The sequence below is a fragment of the Podarcis tiliguerta genome, assembly GCF_965153285.1.
Source record: "Podarcis tiliguerta genome assembly, chromosome: 12".
In the NCBI taxonomy this organism is placed as follows: Eukaryota; Metazoa; Chordata; class Lepidosauria; order Squamata; family Lacertidae; genus Podarcis; species Podarcis tiliguerta.
The window spans coordinates 53,884,870-53,904,018 of NC_139545.1; the positions used below are offsets into that span (position 1 = coordinate 53,884,870).

The 19,149-nt window shown below is 46.5% G+C and overlaps 1 protein-coding gene across 2 annotated transcripts; it reads right to left on the reverse strand.

The window, feature by feature from the left end:
* Positions 1-1,748: 1,748 nt before the first annotated feature.
* Positions 1,749-19,144, reverse strand: GUK1 (guanylate kinase 1). 2 transcript variants are annotated; one of them, XM_083406806.1, is made up of 8 exons: positions 18,995-19,144; positions 9,390-9,507; positions 8,025-8,066; positions 6,848-6,944; positions 5,368-5,506; positions 4,065-4,149; positions 2,742-2,827; positions 1,749-1,934 (listed from the first exon to the last, which is right to left on the reverse strand). In XM_083406806.1, exons 2-8 carry the CDS (start codon positions 9,421-9,423, stop codon positions 1,899-1,901), a joined length of 519 nt encoding a protein of 172 aa, XP_083262932.1. In that variant the 5' UTR covers positions 9,424-9,507; positions 18,995-19,144; the 3' UTR covers positions 1,749-1,898. The 2 variants fall into 2 exon arrangements, with proteins under 2 accessions (XP_083262932.1, XP_083262931.1); XM_083406805.1 differs by having other exon boundaries at positions 9,394-9,507; positions 18,995-19,134.
* Between the last annotated feature and the right edge of the window lie 5 nt (positions 19,145-19,149).

Here is a 19,149-nt window from a genome sequence, read left to right on the forward strand (position 1 = left end):
AGCACCGCAACGCCACAGTCGTCCGCGACTGGACCTAGTGGTCAGGGGTCCCTTTACTTTTATTCCTTCCCTTGATCTGGACACTATGCTTCTCTTGCTGCAGCCTAGAGTTAGCTTTTCCTTTTCCTGCTGCATCACACTGTTGATTTGAGTATATAAACTGTTGATTGAATGTATAAACTGAACTCTGGATCTGGCAGCGATCACTTGGGTTTCAACTTAAAACAGCAGCGTGGAAACGGGGCTTTAGAATCACACCAGGGCAGCCACAGGCTCAGCCGTGGATGTGGGGAAACTGAAGAGCTGCTGCTTTTCAACATCTGCAGAGCAATTGCAAGGTTGCATCTGGAATTAGGAGGAAGCGGCTTCCAGTAATTGAGCACTGGTGAGGTCAGCGCCGTCAGCCACCCACTCCCTTGGGTCTTCCCCGTCTATTTTGGACATTGGCATCTGCCTCCCCTTCCTCCCCACAGCACCTAAAGTGAAAGGCTGTCGAGTCAGACACCAACCCCCAGCTGGCTTCCTTCTTCCTTTGTGCTGCATCACCCTGGTGCTGAAACTGTCCTTTTCAATTAGTGCAAGACACTGAAAGCGTCCAAAGTTTGCTAAAAATAACTTACTTAGCTGGGGCGACTTCAAGGAGATCTTGGCACAAGAGGAGGCTTTTGATGGCGCTTGCTGATAGATCAATTAGCAGAATTTCCCTTTTAGCTCCTGTCCTGCGATGTGGAACAGCCTTCTTATGACTGACTTGTTAGACAACTCAGCGTTGTCGAAGCACAAAATTGCCTGCCCGCCCCGTAAGTGACTTCCTGGATCAGGCAAGGCAAAGCTTTTCTGCTCTAAAGTCTGTTAAGGACAAACGTAAGAACATAAACCCAGTGGCCCACCTGGTCCAGTATTCATTTTTATTATTATTAAATATTTTCTTGTTTTACAGAAGTGTAATGTCTCTCGTATTTTTTCCATGTAACATTTTTACAAATCCGTTTCATTTGTTGAGACATTAGGGGGAGGAGAAAATAAAAAGGGGGTGGAGGGGGGGGAAGATGGGTGGGGGTGGGGCCGGGTGGCGGTGTTTCTATTATGCTTAATGTATGTGGGGTTTGGTGTCAGCGCTGCTTGTTCTGTTCACTTCTGTTCCTTTGGTGGTGAGAGAGGTTGGGGTTGGCCTAGGGTGTGGTTGTTTGTTTGTGATTAGCTGTGGTGATCTTTGTTTTCGTGTGTGAGTGGGGTGGGTGGGTGTTTTGGATCAGGTCAGCCATATTGATTTGCTGGTGGATTATTGTCATTGTCTTGTTGGGCTGTGCATGTGATAAAGGGGAGCCATACCGGGGTGAAGGCATCTTCTTCTATTTGTCCCCATGTCAGTTTCAGTTTATTGGTTAATTTTATTAGTAGGGCTGTTTCCCATACTATTTGGTACCATTGGTCCATGCTTACTCCTGACAGGTCTCTCCAGTGTCTGGTTATGGTGTTTCTGGCTGCTGAAAGTCCAGTATGCTGATCTCACAGCGGCCAAACTCTGGCCTCTGGGAAGCCTGCAAGCTGGACCTGAGTGGAAGAACATTCTGCTCACTTGTGATTCCTGGCGACAGGAATTCGGAAGCATTGCTGCCTCTGACAGTGGAGGCAGAACAGTCATTGTGGGACACCAATCTTTGCTACTATTTTCAGAGTAGTGGTTCATGTTGCAGACTTGGAAGCTTGTCTAGATTACACACGGGAAGTATGAAAACGCACAAAGGTTGGGTTTGATATTTTCTTCTTTAATAGAAAGTGCCCTAAAAGAATTCCATTATCAGGCTAAAAGGGAATGTGTGCGTGTCTGTTTCTAACACAGGAGAACAAGCAGCAAAAAGACTTCAGGAATGGTCTGCAAAGGTTCCAGCGGCTATTCATGATTTCTTGGATCCCTGCGCCTTCTGGATTTCCTATGAGGAGAACGAGGAGAAATGGTTACACAGTGATTTGTATGAAACTGCCCTGGCCCTGTGATCCATGTTCTGAGGACTTTCTTCATGTGCCTCCTCCATGAGAGGTCCGGAGGGTGGCAACAGGAGAACAGGGCCTTTTCTGCAGTGGCTCCCCGTTTGTGGGATGCTCTCCCCAGAAAGGTTTGTCTGGCACCTTCATTATACATCTTTAGGTGCCAGGTGAAAACGTTCCTCTTCATCTAGGCCTTGGGCTGATTGACATCAAATGCCTTTTAAAAATTGGTTGGGGAGGAGAGGGGCAATTGGGCTGTTCTTCTTCTTACTTTTATTATGTATTTTGTGTTTTTATATTGTGATTTTATGCTGTAAATTGCATACTGCCCTGAGACTTGCAGGCATAGGCAGTATGATTATTAATAATAATAATAATAATAATTCAGCCATCACATGCTTCAAGCTAAAAGCAGCGAACCCTGCAGAGAAAATAGCCACAGTGAAGGAGTAAGGATGTTGGTTTGGCTGGTGAAGGGGTGGAGAACCTCACACAGGACTTTAAAGCAAGTGAGCTAGGAGCTGCAACCAGGAAACCCTTTTCAAAGGAATAGACAGTGTTTGTCTCTGGCAGCTAAAACAGAAGAGAATCTTGTGGCACCTTGAATACCTGACAAATGTACAAAACATGGACTGTAGCCCATTTCATCAGATGCATGGGCGACAAACAAGGAAACAGATCATTCCACGACCCAGGAAATATCCGTGCAATTCAGACAGAGAACTGTGTTCCCAGGAAGTGAAATAACTTACCTCTGCAAGAATATTTTTCAGCTCGGCATATGCTTCTTCCAAATCATTGTTAATGATGATCAAGTCGAAAAGCCCAGGCTCCTTACCTGGCAAATCGAAACAGATGCGCACATACAACGTTAAACCAGAAGTCAGAAGATCAGAGACGTGCGAACCATACAGACACTCTTCTGTCTTTGCTCCCTTCCACTCTTGCAATAACAAGAGCGACTAAGCAAGTCCAGCATCTCAGAAGTGCCCTTTTCCCAGACACTGGGCAGTATAGATTCTGCCTCTTTGTGAATCAGAGACTGCCTTCTTGCAGCCAACTGCCATGGACTGCTTTCATCGTTTGGTATTTTCCTGAGGAAAGGCACTGCTGTTGCCTAGTAAGACAATTCCAAACCACTTCTGGTGGACCTGTGTTAAGATGTTAAGCCCTTGCAAGGCATCCCCCATTCCCCTCCAGCAGATCCCATAAAAATGTACAGGGGAGGGAGGGATCTGGGGGCACAAGAGCAGCAGTAAGTGGAAGACACAAGAATTACCCACCCTGGAAGAATGGCAGATGAAAATAATGGACTGCATGGAATTGGCTGAAATGACTGGCAGAATCAGAGACCAGGGAGAAGAGACGGTGAAAGAAGATTGGAGGAAGTTTAAAGATTATCTACAGAAACATTATAAAATAATGAATGTTTGACGACATCTGATTGAATGTAAAAGGTTATTAGTAAAAAGTTTAAAAATTAAAAAAAGACCCAATATTCTAAGATACAAGAAAATTAAGTTATATTAAGACACTAAAATTAAGATAAAAATTAATTAAGACAGAGGGAAGGGATTTGTTGTCTGAACGTATGATTTGGAATACAGAGAAGGGAGGTCTGGGGAGGTTGGAGAAATAAGTTAATGCAAGGAATATAATGAGGATAAAATTGTTTTTATTTTTGTTTTTTGACACCTTTTGCTGTTTTGTGTTAGTGTTTTATTGTATTTTTTATTTCTTTCGTGTTGTTTGTTTTCTGTTGTTTCACTCTCTATGTAAAACCTAATAAAATATTTATAAAAAAAAAAAAAAAGGAAGAGCAGCAGTAAGTGAGGTAGGCCCCTATCCACCAAACACAGCTTAACCCCGCCCACATGCCTTCATTACTCTCCCTCTTCCAATCTCTCTCAATCGTTTATGAGCGCCGCTGGTTCAGACTAAAGGCCCATCTAGATCAGCATCCCATATTGGTCAACCAAGGGTGCTGATGGGAAGCACACAAACAGGACACCAGACTAGGACAACAACACACACACACACACACACACACACACACAAAACTCTAGTGTACTCACTAAGTTCCATGTCGATGCGAGCTGCGTTCAGCCGCTTCTGTAAACTATCCTCCGTTTCTGTCTGTCGGTCCCGTAACCGTTTTTCCTAAAGGTTTCCAGAGGGGGAGAAATGAGAACGAAATTTATACCCGCAACATGAACAGGGTGGGTCCCATTCTTCTCGCCTCTCAGGGCTCCGTGTTGGCACAAACCCCTCTAGGTTTTAGGCAGGGAAGAAGCAGTGTCACGGACCCACTGTTTAAATGCCCTATGGTGCATTTCACTGCCCAGTACAGAGCACTTTGGTCCTGTCTTCTGTTTACAGCAGTGGCCTGCCCAGCGCTTCCAGGAACCTTCCAAGCAGAGTACAGAGGCAGCAGATTCCCCCATTGTTGGCTTCCAGTGTCCAGTGATCTTTAGAAGCCCACAGACAAGGAAGTCACTGTCTTAAATCAGTGACCACTAATGGATCAGCCTGCTGTGGTTTAATTTAACAGCCTATGAAAGCTACCCAAGACAGCAGCCCTCACCACATTTTGTCTTTCTTACAGAATTCATAAAAAGGTAGAGACCCTGACCGTTAGGTTCAGTCACGGACGACTCTGGGGTTGCGGTGCTCATCTCGCTTTACTGGCCGAGGGAGCCGGCGTACAGCTTCCGGGTCATGTGGCCAGCATGACTAAGCCACTTCTGGTGAACCAGAGTAGCGCACAGAAATGCCGTTTACCTTCCTGCCAGAGTGGTACCTATTTATCTACTTGCACTTTGGCATGCTTTCAAACTGCTAGGTTGGCAGGAGCTGGGATCGAGCAACGGGAGCTCACCCCATCGCAGGGATTAAAACCGCCGACCTTCTGATCGGCAAGCCCTAGGCTCTGTGGTTTAGACCACAGCGCCACCCGCGTCCCTACTGCAGAATTCATACTAGGATATAAAACCAGAATTCAGAGCCGGCCCTACTATTAGACTGAGTGCTCAGCTTCACTTAACGTTCAATCTCATGCAGAGTTCTATGGAGTGGGCTGCTATTCAGTGACGTTTTGCCTGGCCCTAATAAAGGTACTGGCCAAATGTGGATTTGGGAATTGTTTTGTTGTTGCATATTTTACTATGTAACACTCTGTGCACACGGACATTACATCACATCAGGGGTCACCACTGCAGTGCCTGCCAAATGCTGCTGGACTCCAGCTCCCATCAGCCCCAGCCAGCATTGGCAACACTAAAAGATGGTGGGAGTTGCAGTTTGGAGGGCTTCCTATTGCCGACTCCCTACCATGTATCAGTTGCACAGAACTGTAGCTCACCCCAAAGCCACACTCACCAAGACTTCTATGGACGGGGCTTGGACAGAGATGTAGATGGGATTAAGGTCAGTTTTCTTGATGTTCTTCACACCCTGCATGTCTATGTCCAAAATGCAGATCTGGTTCTGTGCTTGCACAGCCTGAATAGCAGCTTTGCTGAGAGGGAGGGAAAGAAGATGGTTAATGCTCACAAAATGGAGGTGCTCTTTTTTAATCCAAGAACAGTCTTGCAACAAAAGAGGCGGCTTTGAGGACCAGCACCTCAACCTCGTCGGTGTGTTTCAACCATCTCTAAGAGTCTCAAGGACATCTGGCTGCAACGACCATCCTCACATACATTATACAGTGGTGCCTTACAAGACGAAATTAATCCGTTCTGCGAGTCTCTTCGTCTAGCGGTTTTTTCGTCTTGCGAAGCAACCCTATTAGCGGATTAGCGCTATTAGCGGTTTAGCGGCTATTAGCGGCTATTAAAGGCTTAAGGGATTAGCGGATTAGCTGCTAAAAGGCTATTAGCAGCTTAGCGGCTTAGAAAAAGGGGGTGGGGAGCGAAAAAACCCCCTCAAGAATCGCAAGACATTTTTGTCTTGCGAAGCAAGCCCATAGAGAAATTCGTCCTGCGAAGCACCTCTGAAAATGGAAAACCCTTTCGTCTAGCGGGTTTTTCGTCTTGCGAGGCATTCGTCTTGCGGGGCACCACTGTACAGGGTTCTTGTAGGATTAAATGGGACGGGGACGGAGCTTTTTGAAGAATAAGGCGGGATATAAATGCAACTGCAACAACTACAACAACAAGAAGTAGTGAGGGAATAAACATACGGAAGGTGGGGTAATGGGTGGCAGACCCTGTTCACAGATTACTCTTTCTTCTCATGACACTAGTTGAACTCTGAAGCTTTAGCTCCAAATAATAAAATCTGGTTCTTTTCATCACCAGTGCAGGGCAGCCTTCTCCATCTTGCTGCGCCAGGGCTGGTGGGAGTTGTAGTCCAAAACATCTGGTGGGCATCAAGTAGGGGAAGGCTGGTAAAGGTCCTCAGAAATTAGATGACCCTTGGGTGGAGCTTCAGACAGGGGGATTTTGTCAGGAAGAGGCCCAGTCACAGCTCACAGTCCCAATCTTTGCTTTCTGTCTCAACCCACTGGGGACAAGTCATGACGCAGCATTTGACGCATGTGGGATGTCTCCAAAGCCAACCAGATTCCCATCACCATCAGTTTGGACAAGCTGTGAATATCCATCTTGTCCAACAAAAACACTGGTTGCAAGGTTCATTGTGCCCCTTCGGACAAGCTACTTTCACTAGGAATGTGAAAAATAGGCAACAGCAATGGGTTTTTTTTGTTCAGGACACTTGGATCCTTTTTTCTGGTTGCAATTCATAGCTCCTTGTTCTGTTTCTAGCCATTGTGGTTGCAGAAATGCATTTGAAGATAGCAAAGAAGAATGGAAGAACGAAATCTGACAATTGCTCCTGCCCCACCCAAATCACATACCTTGTTCCGTACATGTTCCCAGAAAATTCTGCATTTTCAATGAATCCTCCAGCGTCAATTTGCTTCTGCATCTCTTCCCTGCTCACAAAATGGTAATCTGCGGGGGAGGAGGGGAGAGGAAAAGGAGCTTTCGACATGCCTTTGTGTTAGTGCATGCATGCCTGCCCCCAGAGACGCCACACCCCAAGAAGTGTTAGAAATTAGCCAGGCGCATTTTGTGACTGGCATGGGTCCAATTGTGACCATGGGGAGATCTCTGGGTGGCAGGTTGGCGACTGGGTAAAGCAAAATGTCACTTAGAGAAGGATCTAACATATTTGTTTTATTCTGGATTGTTTTATTTGAGGTTTCAATGCGTTGCAAACCGTTTTTAGATTTGTTCTCCGAAATATAAAGTGGTATAGACATGGACGTGGGTGGCGCTGTGGGTTAAACCACAGAGTCTAGGACTTGCCGATCAGAAGGTCGGCGGTTCCAATCCCCGCGACGGGGTGAGCTCCCGTTGCTCGGTCCCTGCTCCTGCCAACCTAGCAGTTCGAAAGCAGGAAGTGCAAGTAGATAAATAGGTTCCACTCCAGCGGGAAGGTAAACAGCGTTTCTGTGCACTGCTCTGGTTTGCCAGAAGCGGCTTAGTCATGATGGCCACATGACCCGGAAGCTGTATGTCGGCTCCCTCGGCCAATAAAGCGAGATGAGTGCCGCAACCCCAGAGTCGTCTGCGACTGGACCTAATGGTCAGGGGTCGCTGTACCTTTTATAGACATGAAAATCATCATCATCATCATCCCATGGTGGTGGGGGGGAACGGCACCTAGACCTTCCATTATGGCAACCGCAACCTAGGTTTAAGGTGCCATTTGGTGATTGAACTATATACCTGAGTTTCTAATACTGACCCCAAAATGTTCCAAAGATACACTACAAACACCTAACAGTGCATCCATGCACTCACCAACATAACCACCCCTAACTAAGCAGATGTTGCTGGACTACAACTCCCATCATCCTTTGCCATGCTGGCTGGTGCTGATGGGAGATGGAGTCCAACAACCTCTGGTAGGCCTAAGCCCATCCAGTCCCACCCCTAACTAGCCTAGAACCAGTTGTTTCGTTAGAGAAACGCTTTGGCTAATCTACCGCCTCCTGTGATGATGGTGGCTAGGACCTGGGCACTGACCTTTTCCATTCACTTCTCCGGGTCTTGGTTGCCTTGTGGTATCTGCAAGCAATAAATATTTTTTAAAACGCACCATTAACACACGTTGCATGTTTCGCCAAGTGGTTGGGAAACCCAAAAAGAAAGGAACGTGCTTCTCCCTCTCTGGCCCCTGCAATGATTAGAATCATAGAATCATAGAGTTGGAAGAGACCACAAGGGCCATCGAGTCCAACCCCCTGCCAAGCAGGAAACACCATCAGAGCACTCCTGACATATGGTTGTCAAGCCTCTGCTTAAAGACCTCCAAAGAAGGAGACTCCACCACATTCCTTGGCAGGAAATTCCACTGTCGAACAGCTCTTACTGTCAGGAAGTTCTTCCTAATGTTTAGGTGGAATCTTCTTTCTTGTAGTTTGGATCCATTGCTCCGTGTCCGCTTCTCTGGAGCAGCAGAAAACAACCTTTCTCCCTCCTCTAGGTGACATCCTTTTATATATTTGAACATGGCTATCATATCACCCCTTAATCTCCTCTTCTCCAGGCTAAACATGCCCAGCTCCCTTAGCCGTTCCTCATAAGGCATCGTTTCCAGGCCTTTGACCATTTTGGCTGCCCTCCTCTGAAAGAGCCTTCTCTGTTTAACTGAAGGCTTTGACTTCTTTTCAAAATACAAACAGCCAGGCCAAGGGACTGACGTTGCTAGTTCCTCTGCTCTGCTTTGAAAAGCAGATAAACAGGCAGGAGAGCTTCAAAGGAGAAGGCGGTGGGCTCTTTTCATCGGAGATTTTTAAACAGAGGTTGGATGGCCATCTGTCGGGGATTCTTTAGCTGCAATTCCTGCTTTGGAGGAGTTAGAGAAGCTTCCTCTGAAGAACAAAGCGGTACATAAATTACCATAATATTAATCATAATAAGCGCTGGCTTAATTTAGGGGGCAGGGACGCGGGTGGCGCTGTGGGTTAAACCACAAAGACTTGCCGATCAGAAGGTCAGCAGTTCGATTCCCCGCGATGGGGTGAGCTCCCGTTGCTCGGTCCCTGCTCCTGCCAACCTAGCAGTTCAAAAGCACGTCAAAGTGCAAGTAGATAAATAGGTACCACTCCGGCGGGAAGGTAAACGGCGTTTCCGTGCGCTGCTCTGGTTCTCCAGAAGTCCTTAGTCATGCTGGCCACATGACCTGGAAGCTGTACGCCGGCTCCCTCGGCCAGTAAAGCGAGATGAGCGCCGCAACCCCAGAGTCGGCCACGATGGGACCTAATGGTCAGGGGTCCCTTTACCTTTACCTAATTTAGGGGGCAAAGCTCAAGGACCTGCCAGCCTTCCTTGTGACAACCCTGATGCGAACACACTGCTTCACCACCAGCCCAGCAGAAATGAACTCACTCACGGGAGACGCTGAAGCCGAAGACGTTCTCATAATCTTTCAGGAGTTTCTTCAGCAGCGTGCTTTTCCCCGCACCCGACGGCCCGCTCAGGACAACTGGCCTTGGTCCCGTCATAACTGGGGGGAAGTTGTTTCATCGTTAGAAATGTATGCTTTCTGTTACTTGGGAGATTGCTTATGGATGCAACTCGTGGACATCCAAGGAAGCTTAGTGTTAGACACAAGACCTACCCACCCGGGAAGAATGGCAGATGAAGCTGATGGACTATATGGAAATGGCGGAAATGACTGGCAGAATCCGAGACCAGGGAGAAGAGTCGATGGAAGAAGATTGGAAAAAAATTAAAGTATATTTACAGAAATATTGTAAAATTAATGAATGTTAGAAGAATATTGGAATGAAGTTATATGGTTTTAGCAGAAGTGTTATTAAGAATTATATCAAAATTGATTGTTCATGGGCTAAAGTGGAAAATTTAAAGTTAAACTATGTTAAGATAAATTATAGAACAAAAATTGAGAAAGAGGGAAAGGATTTGCTGAATCAGCTAATTTGAACTAGAATACAAAAAAGGGAGGCGTGAGGAAGTCGAGGAAACAAGCACATGAAAGATAAAGAAATGAAATTTGGATGTGTTTTTAAATGTTTTGGTTTTTTTCCCCTTGTTGTTCTGCTGTATTGGTTTTTCTTTTCTTTTTTTTTACTCTTTTTCTTTTTGTAACAATTAAATATTAAATAAATATTATTATTTTTTAAAAAAAGGAAGCTTATTGTTAAAAGATCCAGGACAGAAAAAAGGAAGTCCTTCTTCACACAGCCAATAAACTAGGGAACTAGGCAATGGCCACCATCTTGGATGGCTTTAAAAGAGGACTGGACAAATTCCTGGTGGAAAAGGCTATCAGCCATAATGGCTAAGCTGTCTCCATGGTCAGAGGCAGCAATGCTTCTGAATAGCAGTTGCTGGAACCCACAGGAGGGGACAGCGCTCATGTGCTTGTGGTTTCCTACAGGCATCTTGGTTGGCCATTGTGAGAAAAGGATGCTGGACTAGGTGGGCCACTGGCCTGATCCTGCAGGCTCTTCTTACCTTCTTATGTATTCCTGTAGCCTCCCCGAATGATTATGTAGAAATGTGGGATTATAATGCGCTCTGCGTGGGTCTACCTTTGAAGGTGACTCGGAAGCTACAACTAATCCAGAACGCAGCTGCCAGACTGGTGATTGGGAGCAGCCGCTGGGACCATATAACACTTTGGCTCCCCGTATGTTTCCAAGCACAATTCAAAGTGTTAGTGTTGACCTTTAAACGCCTAAACAGCCTCGGCCCTATATACCTGAAGGAGCGTCCCTACCCAGTCATTAAGCCTGGACACTGAGGTCCAGCTCCAAGGGCCTTCTGGCGGTTCCCTCACTGCGAGAAGTGAAGATTCAGGGAACCAGGCAGAGGGCCTTCTCGATAGTGGTGCCCACCCTGTGGAATGTCCTCTCCTCAGAGATGTCAAAGAGTTAAACAACTATATAATTTTCTGTGGACATGTGTTTTGAGAAGCTTTCAATGTTTGAAGCTCTATTTTTTTGGAAGCCATCTCCCTAGGAACTGCTCTGGGGAATACCCACATGTTATCCAGGCATTGGAGAGCCCACCAGTGCCTTTGGGACCTCAGCAGCCAGCACCCCAACCCCTGCCCTCCCCTCAGACCTATTCTCATGCTTAGCAACCACCAAACTTCATATTCAGGGCAGGAGCAAAAAGGGGAGGGTGGAAGCATACAGAAATGGGAGATTGAGAGGTGTCTTCTGACCAGAACAGTTAGCATCTGGTGAAACACAGCCAAGGGTAGGGCTTGGAGAAGAGGTGAGATGGTCTTGCTCTCTCTCACACACACATACAACTCATTTTTCAAGGCAACTCTCAGGAAAATATAGGAGCTCAAGAACATAAGAGCCCAGCTGCTGCACCAGACCAAAGGCCTATCTCATCTGTCATTCTAATCTCACAGTGGCTAGCCCAGGGGTCTGCAACCCGCGGCTCCGGAGCCGCATGTGGCTCTTTTACACCTTTGCCGCGGCTCCAGGGCGGATACTAGCGAGGGGAGGAGGCGCATTGTGCACCCCGACACTCCCCACTGTGGCGGGCGCTGTACTTGCTGTGACGTCGCATGGGGGCGGTGCGTGCGTTAGTCACGCACCGTCCCAACGTCACCTTCCCGCCTGCTGTCAGATCGCGGCTCCGGAGATATATTTGTTTTAAATGTCGCAATGGTTTTGCGGCTCCCGGTTTTTTTTTTCCTTCGGAAATGGGTCCAAGTGGCTCTTTTTGTCTTAAAGGTTGCAGACCCCTGGGCTAGCCGGATGCCAACATGCTCCCCCCACAACTGGTGGTACCCAGGGGCCAAACGACTGAGCATATATAGACTGTGTTCGTGCTCTTAATTTGCCATTGTACTATCCATCCATGCTCTACAGCCCTTTGCTTACCTGGTGCATTTTTCAAGGAAACACAGATGTCCCAAGAGCTATAGCTTAGCTGATGGAGCTTAAAGTCAAAGTGCATTAGCCTGAACGATTCATCCATAAAGAATGCCCGTCCAGCGCATTCTCCATGCAAAGCCGAAGTCGGAAAGCAAAAAAACAACAACCTCACAGTGCTGCTTTCTGCCTTGCGAACGAACTGGATATTTTTATCTAGCATTTCCAAGGCTTTTTTGCCACCCCCTCGCTTCACTACAAAACTCCCATGAAACAGATTATTAATACCATTAGCGAGATGAGCGCGCAACCCCAGAGTTGTCCACGACTGGACCTAATGGTCAGGGGTAGCTTTACATGTACACTGCTCAAGTGAAAACTGGGATTGGGCTTTTAGCCCACCAATTTTTTAAAACTGCTGTATGAGGACATCTCTACGGTATTACAGGTATCACTACGAGCCTCATTACACCGTAAAGTCTTAACAAATTTATTACAACACAAGCTTTCGTGGATTCAAGACCAGCATATGCCGCAATAAAATATGTTAGTCCTTAAGGCACCACAAGATGCTGTTGCTTTTGCGACAACAGGCTAGCACAGTTACCCCTCTCTCTATATTATTATAGCTTGCAACCTAGAAGCAGAACATGGCAGCATTAAGTAACAGGCACAATATACTCTTATAGCAGAATGTCACGTTCCTAAGCACAAAATTCAGATTGGGGTATTAGAGGGGATTGGGGACTCCGAATACAGACTGCAGAAAACCAGAGTGGGACTCTGCCCTGTATCAGAGCACACCCTTTGCACGTTAACTCTCTTCCCACTGTTGCAAAGAAAGAGGCGTTATCTGCCTTTTCACCCATTTGCTGCACTTTAATATGCATTTAACTGCATGCAGGTGTCCTAATGCTTTCAGAACAGAAAGACAACCTCCCCACAAACAACATTCAGCAAACAGAACTAAGGCTTAACAGCTACCACAATATGGAATATCTGTTTTAACACAGTCTTTCCCAACCTGGTGGCCTCCGGATATTTTGGACTACAATTCCCATCAGCCAGCCAGAGCTTCTCTCTACCCCATTCTACCACACCAAACATACTTTTATAGACCTCTGTCATATCCTTACCTGGGTAATCTTTCCTAATTTTGTTTAACCCACAAGCAAATGCGTTAGCAATTCCTCTTAAAGGGTATGCCCCACATCCTCAATATTTTTGTCGCTTGAGATCAAAGCTATAGGAAAGAGGAAGCACTTGTCTGAACCCCCATCATCCTGGATTATTTTATTTTTTTTAAGAATTCCGTCTTTTAAACTTCAAATTGGCCCTTCACTCAGAAGCCAGACAAAGGTGAATGAAAGTGAGTCAGATGCAGAAGTGTCGCTGCTATTTTTTGGGTAGCAGCTGCAGACATCCACACCACGCCAGCACTCCCAGAGTTTTCTCACATCTTACCTTTTTGCTTTTCTGGGGTCCTCCTAAAATTCCCTGATAGGCTTTTGCTGTTCTTTTTTTTTTTGAGTGCCTAACAAACCGATCCTGACAACACAGGGAAAGGGCAGCGCAGGTAGAGCACCTGTCTATTTGTGAGCGCCTAAAGTCTTACTAATTTCCAGATCTTTCACCTTGAGACAGCCAATGAGAAGCCACCGCCCCCCAAATCCCTAATCACCTCCTGCGGTTTCCTCCACACTCCCTCCTGCTGCTTTACATAGCTTAGAAGATTCAGCCACACCCTGAGCTTAACTCCGTGGAGCGTACCTTCTGCTTCAAAGCAAATGCTGCCCTCGGAAAGAAGGAGTTTTAATTGAATGCATATTTGTCAAATTATTTATAGTATTTCCACCCCACTTTTTCCAGAGCCAGTGGAAAGCAGCAGATGAAGAGCACAAAGCACTCACTTAAACACACACACACAAACCTACAATAAACACTGCATTCATTTAGAATCACAAGTGAGAAACGGTACCCACAAGGGTGCTACTGACATACTGCTCAACTGTCCTTGTTTATCAGGGACAAGACAGCCTCAATGTCCTGGGGTCCCTGCCCCTCAATACACTGTCGTCCCTGTTTTGGCTACTGAGGAAAGTCAGAGACGATAGAACTGACTGCAACACTTCAGCTTGAAGGTGGGAGAACTATAGTTTTAAACTCTCCTCCCCATTTAAAAGCAGCAACAACGAAAACATAACCAGTTCCCTGAGAAACAGAAATCTAGCACAGCAGGGAGAAAGGTTCTGTTCCAGCCCTTCGCCAGATGTGCTTGCTTTCTAGGTACAGGGAGATCTCATGCTGTGTCTCCAAAATGCAGCACAAGGCCAAAGGAAGTCTCTTGCTCTATTAAGCACCATGCAAAACAAGCCCCAGCCCTCCTCTCCATCTTCGGGATCAGAGATAATATGCAAATAAATGTGCAGTGCTGTGTTGGACACCATAGGGTGGTAGTTAAGAGTGCTGGACCTGAGAGATCAGGGTTCAAATCCATACTTAGCCATGAAGTTCTCTGGGTGTCCTTGGGTCAGTCACTCTTTCTCAGCCTAACCTACCTCACTGGGTTGTTGTGAAAATCAAATGGAGAGAGGGAGCACCTCGTGTGCCACCTTGAGTTCTTTGGAGGAATGGTGGGATATAAATGGAATAATAATATTCACAATTCCCAACAGTTGTGCTGGGCATCTGAGGCCCTCTGTGCACCTGAAAAGCCCTGCACAACTGAAGGAGCAATCTTGAGATTTTGCAAAAAAAGAAAGGAAAGGAAAGCTCAACAACTTTTTATATATGGCAACCTTCCCAATCAGATGTGCAGAAGATTTTCTCCACAGCTAAAGTGACAACCACCCTTTCCCACAGAAGATGGACTCCGAGCATTCCACCGCCAAGAGGTCAGAATTTTTGCAGATAACCAGCGTAGGATGCTTCTCTGCCGCAAGTCCAGCACAATGCAGACTGAATAAATTCATCCAAGCTGCTTCTAAGACCCACATTTCTGCATAAGTTCTAGGAAGTGACAGAGAGAAAGGGGAAATGGATGGGAAGATAGCAAGAATTTTGGGTGGGGATTGCGAAATTGACCCATCCAGCGCAGTACTGTCTACACTGACTGGCAGAGTTTCAGGCACGGGTCTCTTCCAGCCCCACCTGGAAAAGCTGGAAGTTGAATCTGAGACCTTCTGCATGCAAGGCAGATGTTCTACCACCAAGTTCCGGCCTTCCTCACAGATTACACTGGCAGGACAGCAAAGAAGGCAAAATATAAACATAGAAAGAGATCAACAAAGCACGTTCTGGGCATCACGCAAGCTTAGAGGAAGAAAAGACGGAGCAGCTTGGCATTGGGAGAAAAGAAGATTAGAGGGTGGTTCTCATTCTAGCCTCAAGAAAGGTTGCGTGATTAGGCACTTTTAATCACCGGTCCTATTTATAGCCTTGTCCTTTTTGTAAAGTGCACCTTCCCCAGAATTTCATAACGTGGGACCAAAGGGCAGCAAAAAAGCACATTCGCTGGTTGAAAGGTTAAAGCCAAACGACAAGAAGAGTAAGAAACCAATGGTTATTTTGAAACTCAATTTGCAACAGACCACCACTGGCCTTCTAAAGGACTTTGCTCCTCTTTGATCTTGTAACAGGAAAACAGTGCATCAGAATCAGGCCTGTGAATAACTGCAGGAAGGCCTGCATCTACTGGTATACCTCTGTATGATTTCAGCAAGGATCTCCAACTCACAAATGCTTAACAGCAGCAGCCGGGTGCACTTGCTGTGGCCTGCAGAGGGCTAAGCCAGCTGGGGAACCCTGCCAGGGGCCTGACAGACTTATGCTGCCTTGCCAAGAATGCCCCGTGTCTCCCAGCCAACCAGGGACTCCTGCCCCAAGCTTCAGACAAGCTCTGTACAGGCCTGGAGTGGGCACATGCGAGTAGTGGGATAGACCACAGGCAGGAATGGGTGTGGCAGCAAGTGCATCATAGAATTGTAGAGTTGGAAGGGATCCTGAGGATCATCTAGTCCAGGCTTTCTCAACCTCGGCCCTCCAGATGTTTTGGTCTACAACTCCCATAAACCCTAGCTAGGAGGACCACTGGTCAGGGATGAAGGGAATTGTAGTCTCGAAACATCTGGAGGGCCAAGGTTGAGGAAGCCCCTGAAATATGAAACTGTTCCATATGGGGATCAAACCTGCAACTTTGGCGTTATCAGCACCACGCTCTAATCCACTGAGTTATCCAGGCTTGGTATAATTGGCTACTTCCTACACACATTCCTCTCTATCCTCCATCTAGGAAAGATTCTTTAGATCTCCCCCCGCCCTGGGTGGTTGAAGCAGTGCGTTTCTGGTCCTCATGGCTTTCTAAGGGAAGCTTGAAAAGGTGAAGGAAAACATGGCAAAAAGGATAAATTCCACGGTTTTAAACTTACAATGCATAAGAAGGTGTCATGCTTATGTATTCATACTGGCCAACAAATCCAAGAGATGCTTTTGCAATCAGATGCTCCCTCCACACCAAGCAATAATCTCTTCCTGTCACCTCACAGCTAAGCCACTCAAGAACACTGCTGGACGTTTCCATAACTGGCTGCCTAAATTTAGTTATCCAAACACAGGTGAGAAGACAAACCAAATCCTGATGAATGGAAGACATGGAAGACAGGAGACTCTCAGTTCTTTGAGAGATCTCTTGTTGGTAAAAGGTATGGAAGAAGCAAGACACAGCAGGAGTCTATCCTGCTGCTCAGAAAGGACCCTGGCCATTTATTACCTGCTCAAAAACTGCAGTGGAAATGACAACACACAGTAACACTCTGTGTGATGCTGGACTCAGTTGCCCCTGGTATGTGGATATGCAGGTGCCTAGTCATTATTACTGACGCATCTGGCTAGAAATCTATCTTATTGCCTTTCTGCCAGCTTTTCTCTTTCATCTTCAATCTCAGCCACTAGCTGAGTTACAGTGACATAATGGAATATTCACAAACATTCCAACTGTGAAGAGAGGAGGCAATAATCAGTTATGGAATGCTTCACATCTGATGTAAGTGAAGAAAAAGAAGCCTGGCTGGAGGAAAAAACACATACATGAAGGGTAAGGCTTCAAGATCTTAGACAGCTAAATGGTCAGGAACCCCAAAAGCCAAATGGTGCAATGTGAAGATTCATAAGTCATACATGATTAGTTATATCCCTGGCAGACAGGAGGGCTGAGAATGAGGGAAGCAAAGGAACTGAGAGATGAAAGCTAACTCTATACCAATTTGAAGCAAACAGCCAAATAATCAGTTCTCTAGTTATACACAAAACTGTTAAGCGTTTTAAAGTTGTGTAAAGATCAGGACAGTGAAGACTACACATTTAAGTAAATTAAGAAGGAGTGAAAACTTGTCTGTTTTTCTACTTGAAGTAGCTGCCAGTGGCACACAGCCAAGGCTCTAGTAATAAATTTGTTCCAGCTTACAAAGGCTGCACATGTTTATAAGCTATGAACTAGCTACTAAGGGAGCAGGTCGTGTGTATTCCCAGCAGAGGGCAGTGGTAATTGGACATTTCCTGCTTCAGTTGTTTTCGTGCAGCGCTTAATGGAGAGTTATATGGAAATAAAAGTCATCCTGTTCAAATCACCAGACATGTGAGTATTAACCACCAACGGCATGCATAAGGTGCTTCACTCAGTTAAGTTTGAAATATAGTATTCTAAGTATTCTAAACTCTATGTGATTTCTTGAAGATAACTGCAGATGCACAAACCTTCAGAAGTACTAATTAATATGCAGATTCACCTCTGGGGGGGGGGGGGGAGGAAGGCTTTTGGTTTTGTTAGCTTTGTTATTTCCTTCCAGGATCCAGTTTATTATGAGCTACTTTGAGCACATGCCAATTTTGTAGACTGGATCCTGTTACTTCCACACCCCTTAGAAGTTTCATTTTCATTATTTGTGCTATACATAGCAGAACTTCTGTTCAAGGAGAAACCAAGTACACAATAATTCCTCTGGATATAGCACAAACTTGAAGATTGGTAACACCCAAGGAAGGCAGATTGCTGCTTCTTCTTTAATTAATTTCAAAACTCTGACCAGTAACCAAGACCATTCCGAAAGCTGTCAGGGGCAGAGAGTCCATGCCTCCAGCTTCTACCCCAAGAAGTGTGTTACAGTACTTCCAAATCCTGCTGCCATAAATATAAACCAATTCATCACAACTCTTCTTTGATCCCTGAATAGTATTAAGGGCAAGGAGATGCAACGTCATGCCAAGGAGCAGATTTGACAAGGAAGTCTATCCCTTGGTCTGTTATTTCAAACATTTAATTACCACTTTAATTCTGTTTTTAAGTGATGGTTTGCACAGGAAAATCTTGCGGCTGATTTGAACAACTCTAAAACCAGGAGTGACATTGGCTCACAGGGCAAAACGCTAGCAGGCATAGGCACCCTCACCCCTGAATCCTCTTGCTAATTATGCGGTTTAAAACGTGCATTTTGCAATGTTTTATTTTGAAACATTTAAGATATCTTAAGTTTCCTGTTAATTATGTTGCTTCGAATGGATACTGCACTTGACTTTCTTCAGTAACGTTTTTATTCTGGGTTGTTTTATTTGATGATTTGATGTAAGCTGCAAAAAAGCGGTTTTTCTCTTAAGAATAGAAAGCGGTGCAGAAATGAAAGGAATGATAACAACACACGGTGGTGGAGGGAGAAGAGGGGTTGAAAGTGATCGTGCAAAGGCAGGGAGATGAGCAGGGTTTCTTTGCAGCAGCAAAGTCCTTGCAGGGGCAGGAAAGCGGCGGGAGCAGCCGCGCGGAGCTCTCCAAAGAGGACCGCAAGGAGGAAGGCGGGCGGGGAACTCTTTAGGGGTGACACCGGGGGTGAAAAGGGATGGGAGCGCCCGACAGCGAGGCCCAGCCGGTCAAGCGACCCCGACACCAAGGAGGCTTTAAAGAGGGGAGAAGAGGCGGCTTGAGGGGCGACGCCCGCGAAGCGCCGGGGAGCGGGAGCGGGGAGGGAGGAACCAAGGCGACGGGTCGCGGGAGCAGGAGGGGAAGTTTTCGGTGAAACACCGCTGAGGACAACGGTTGGGGCGCGTGCGGGGGGGGGGAGGCCGCAAACCGCGCGCCGCACTCACCTGACAGCGCGCGGCAGAGGAAGCGCCGCCAGCGCATGGGGAGAGGCAGCGGAGCCGTTTCCCCCGAATGGTGACTCAAGGAGGGCGGGCCGGGGCAGGGCCGGGCCCTGCCGCCGCCGCCGCCGAGAACAAACCCCGCCCCTTTACTCGGAGCC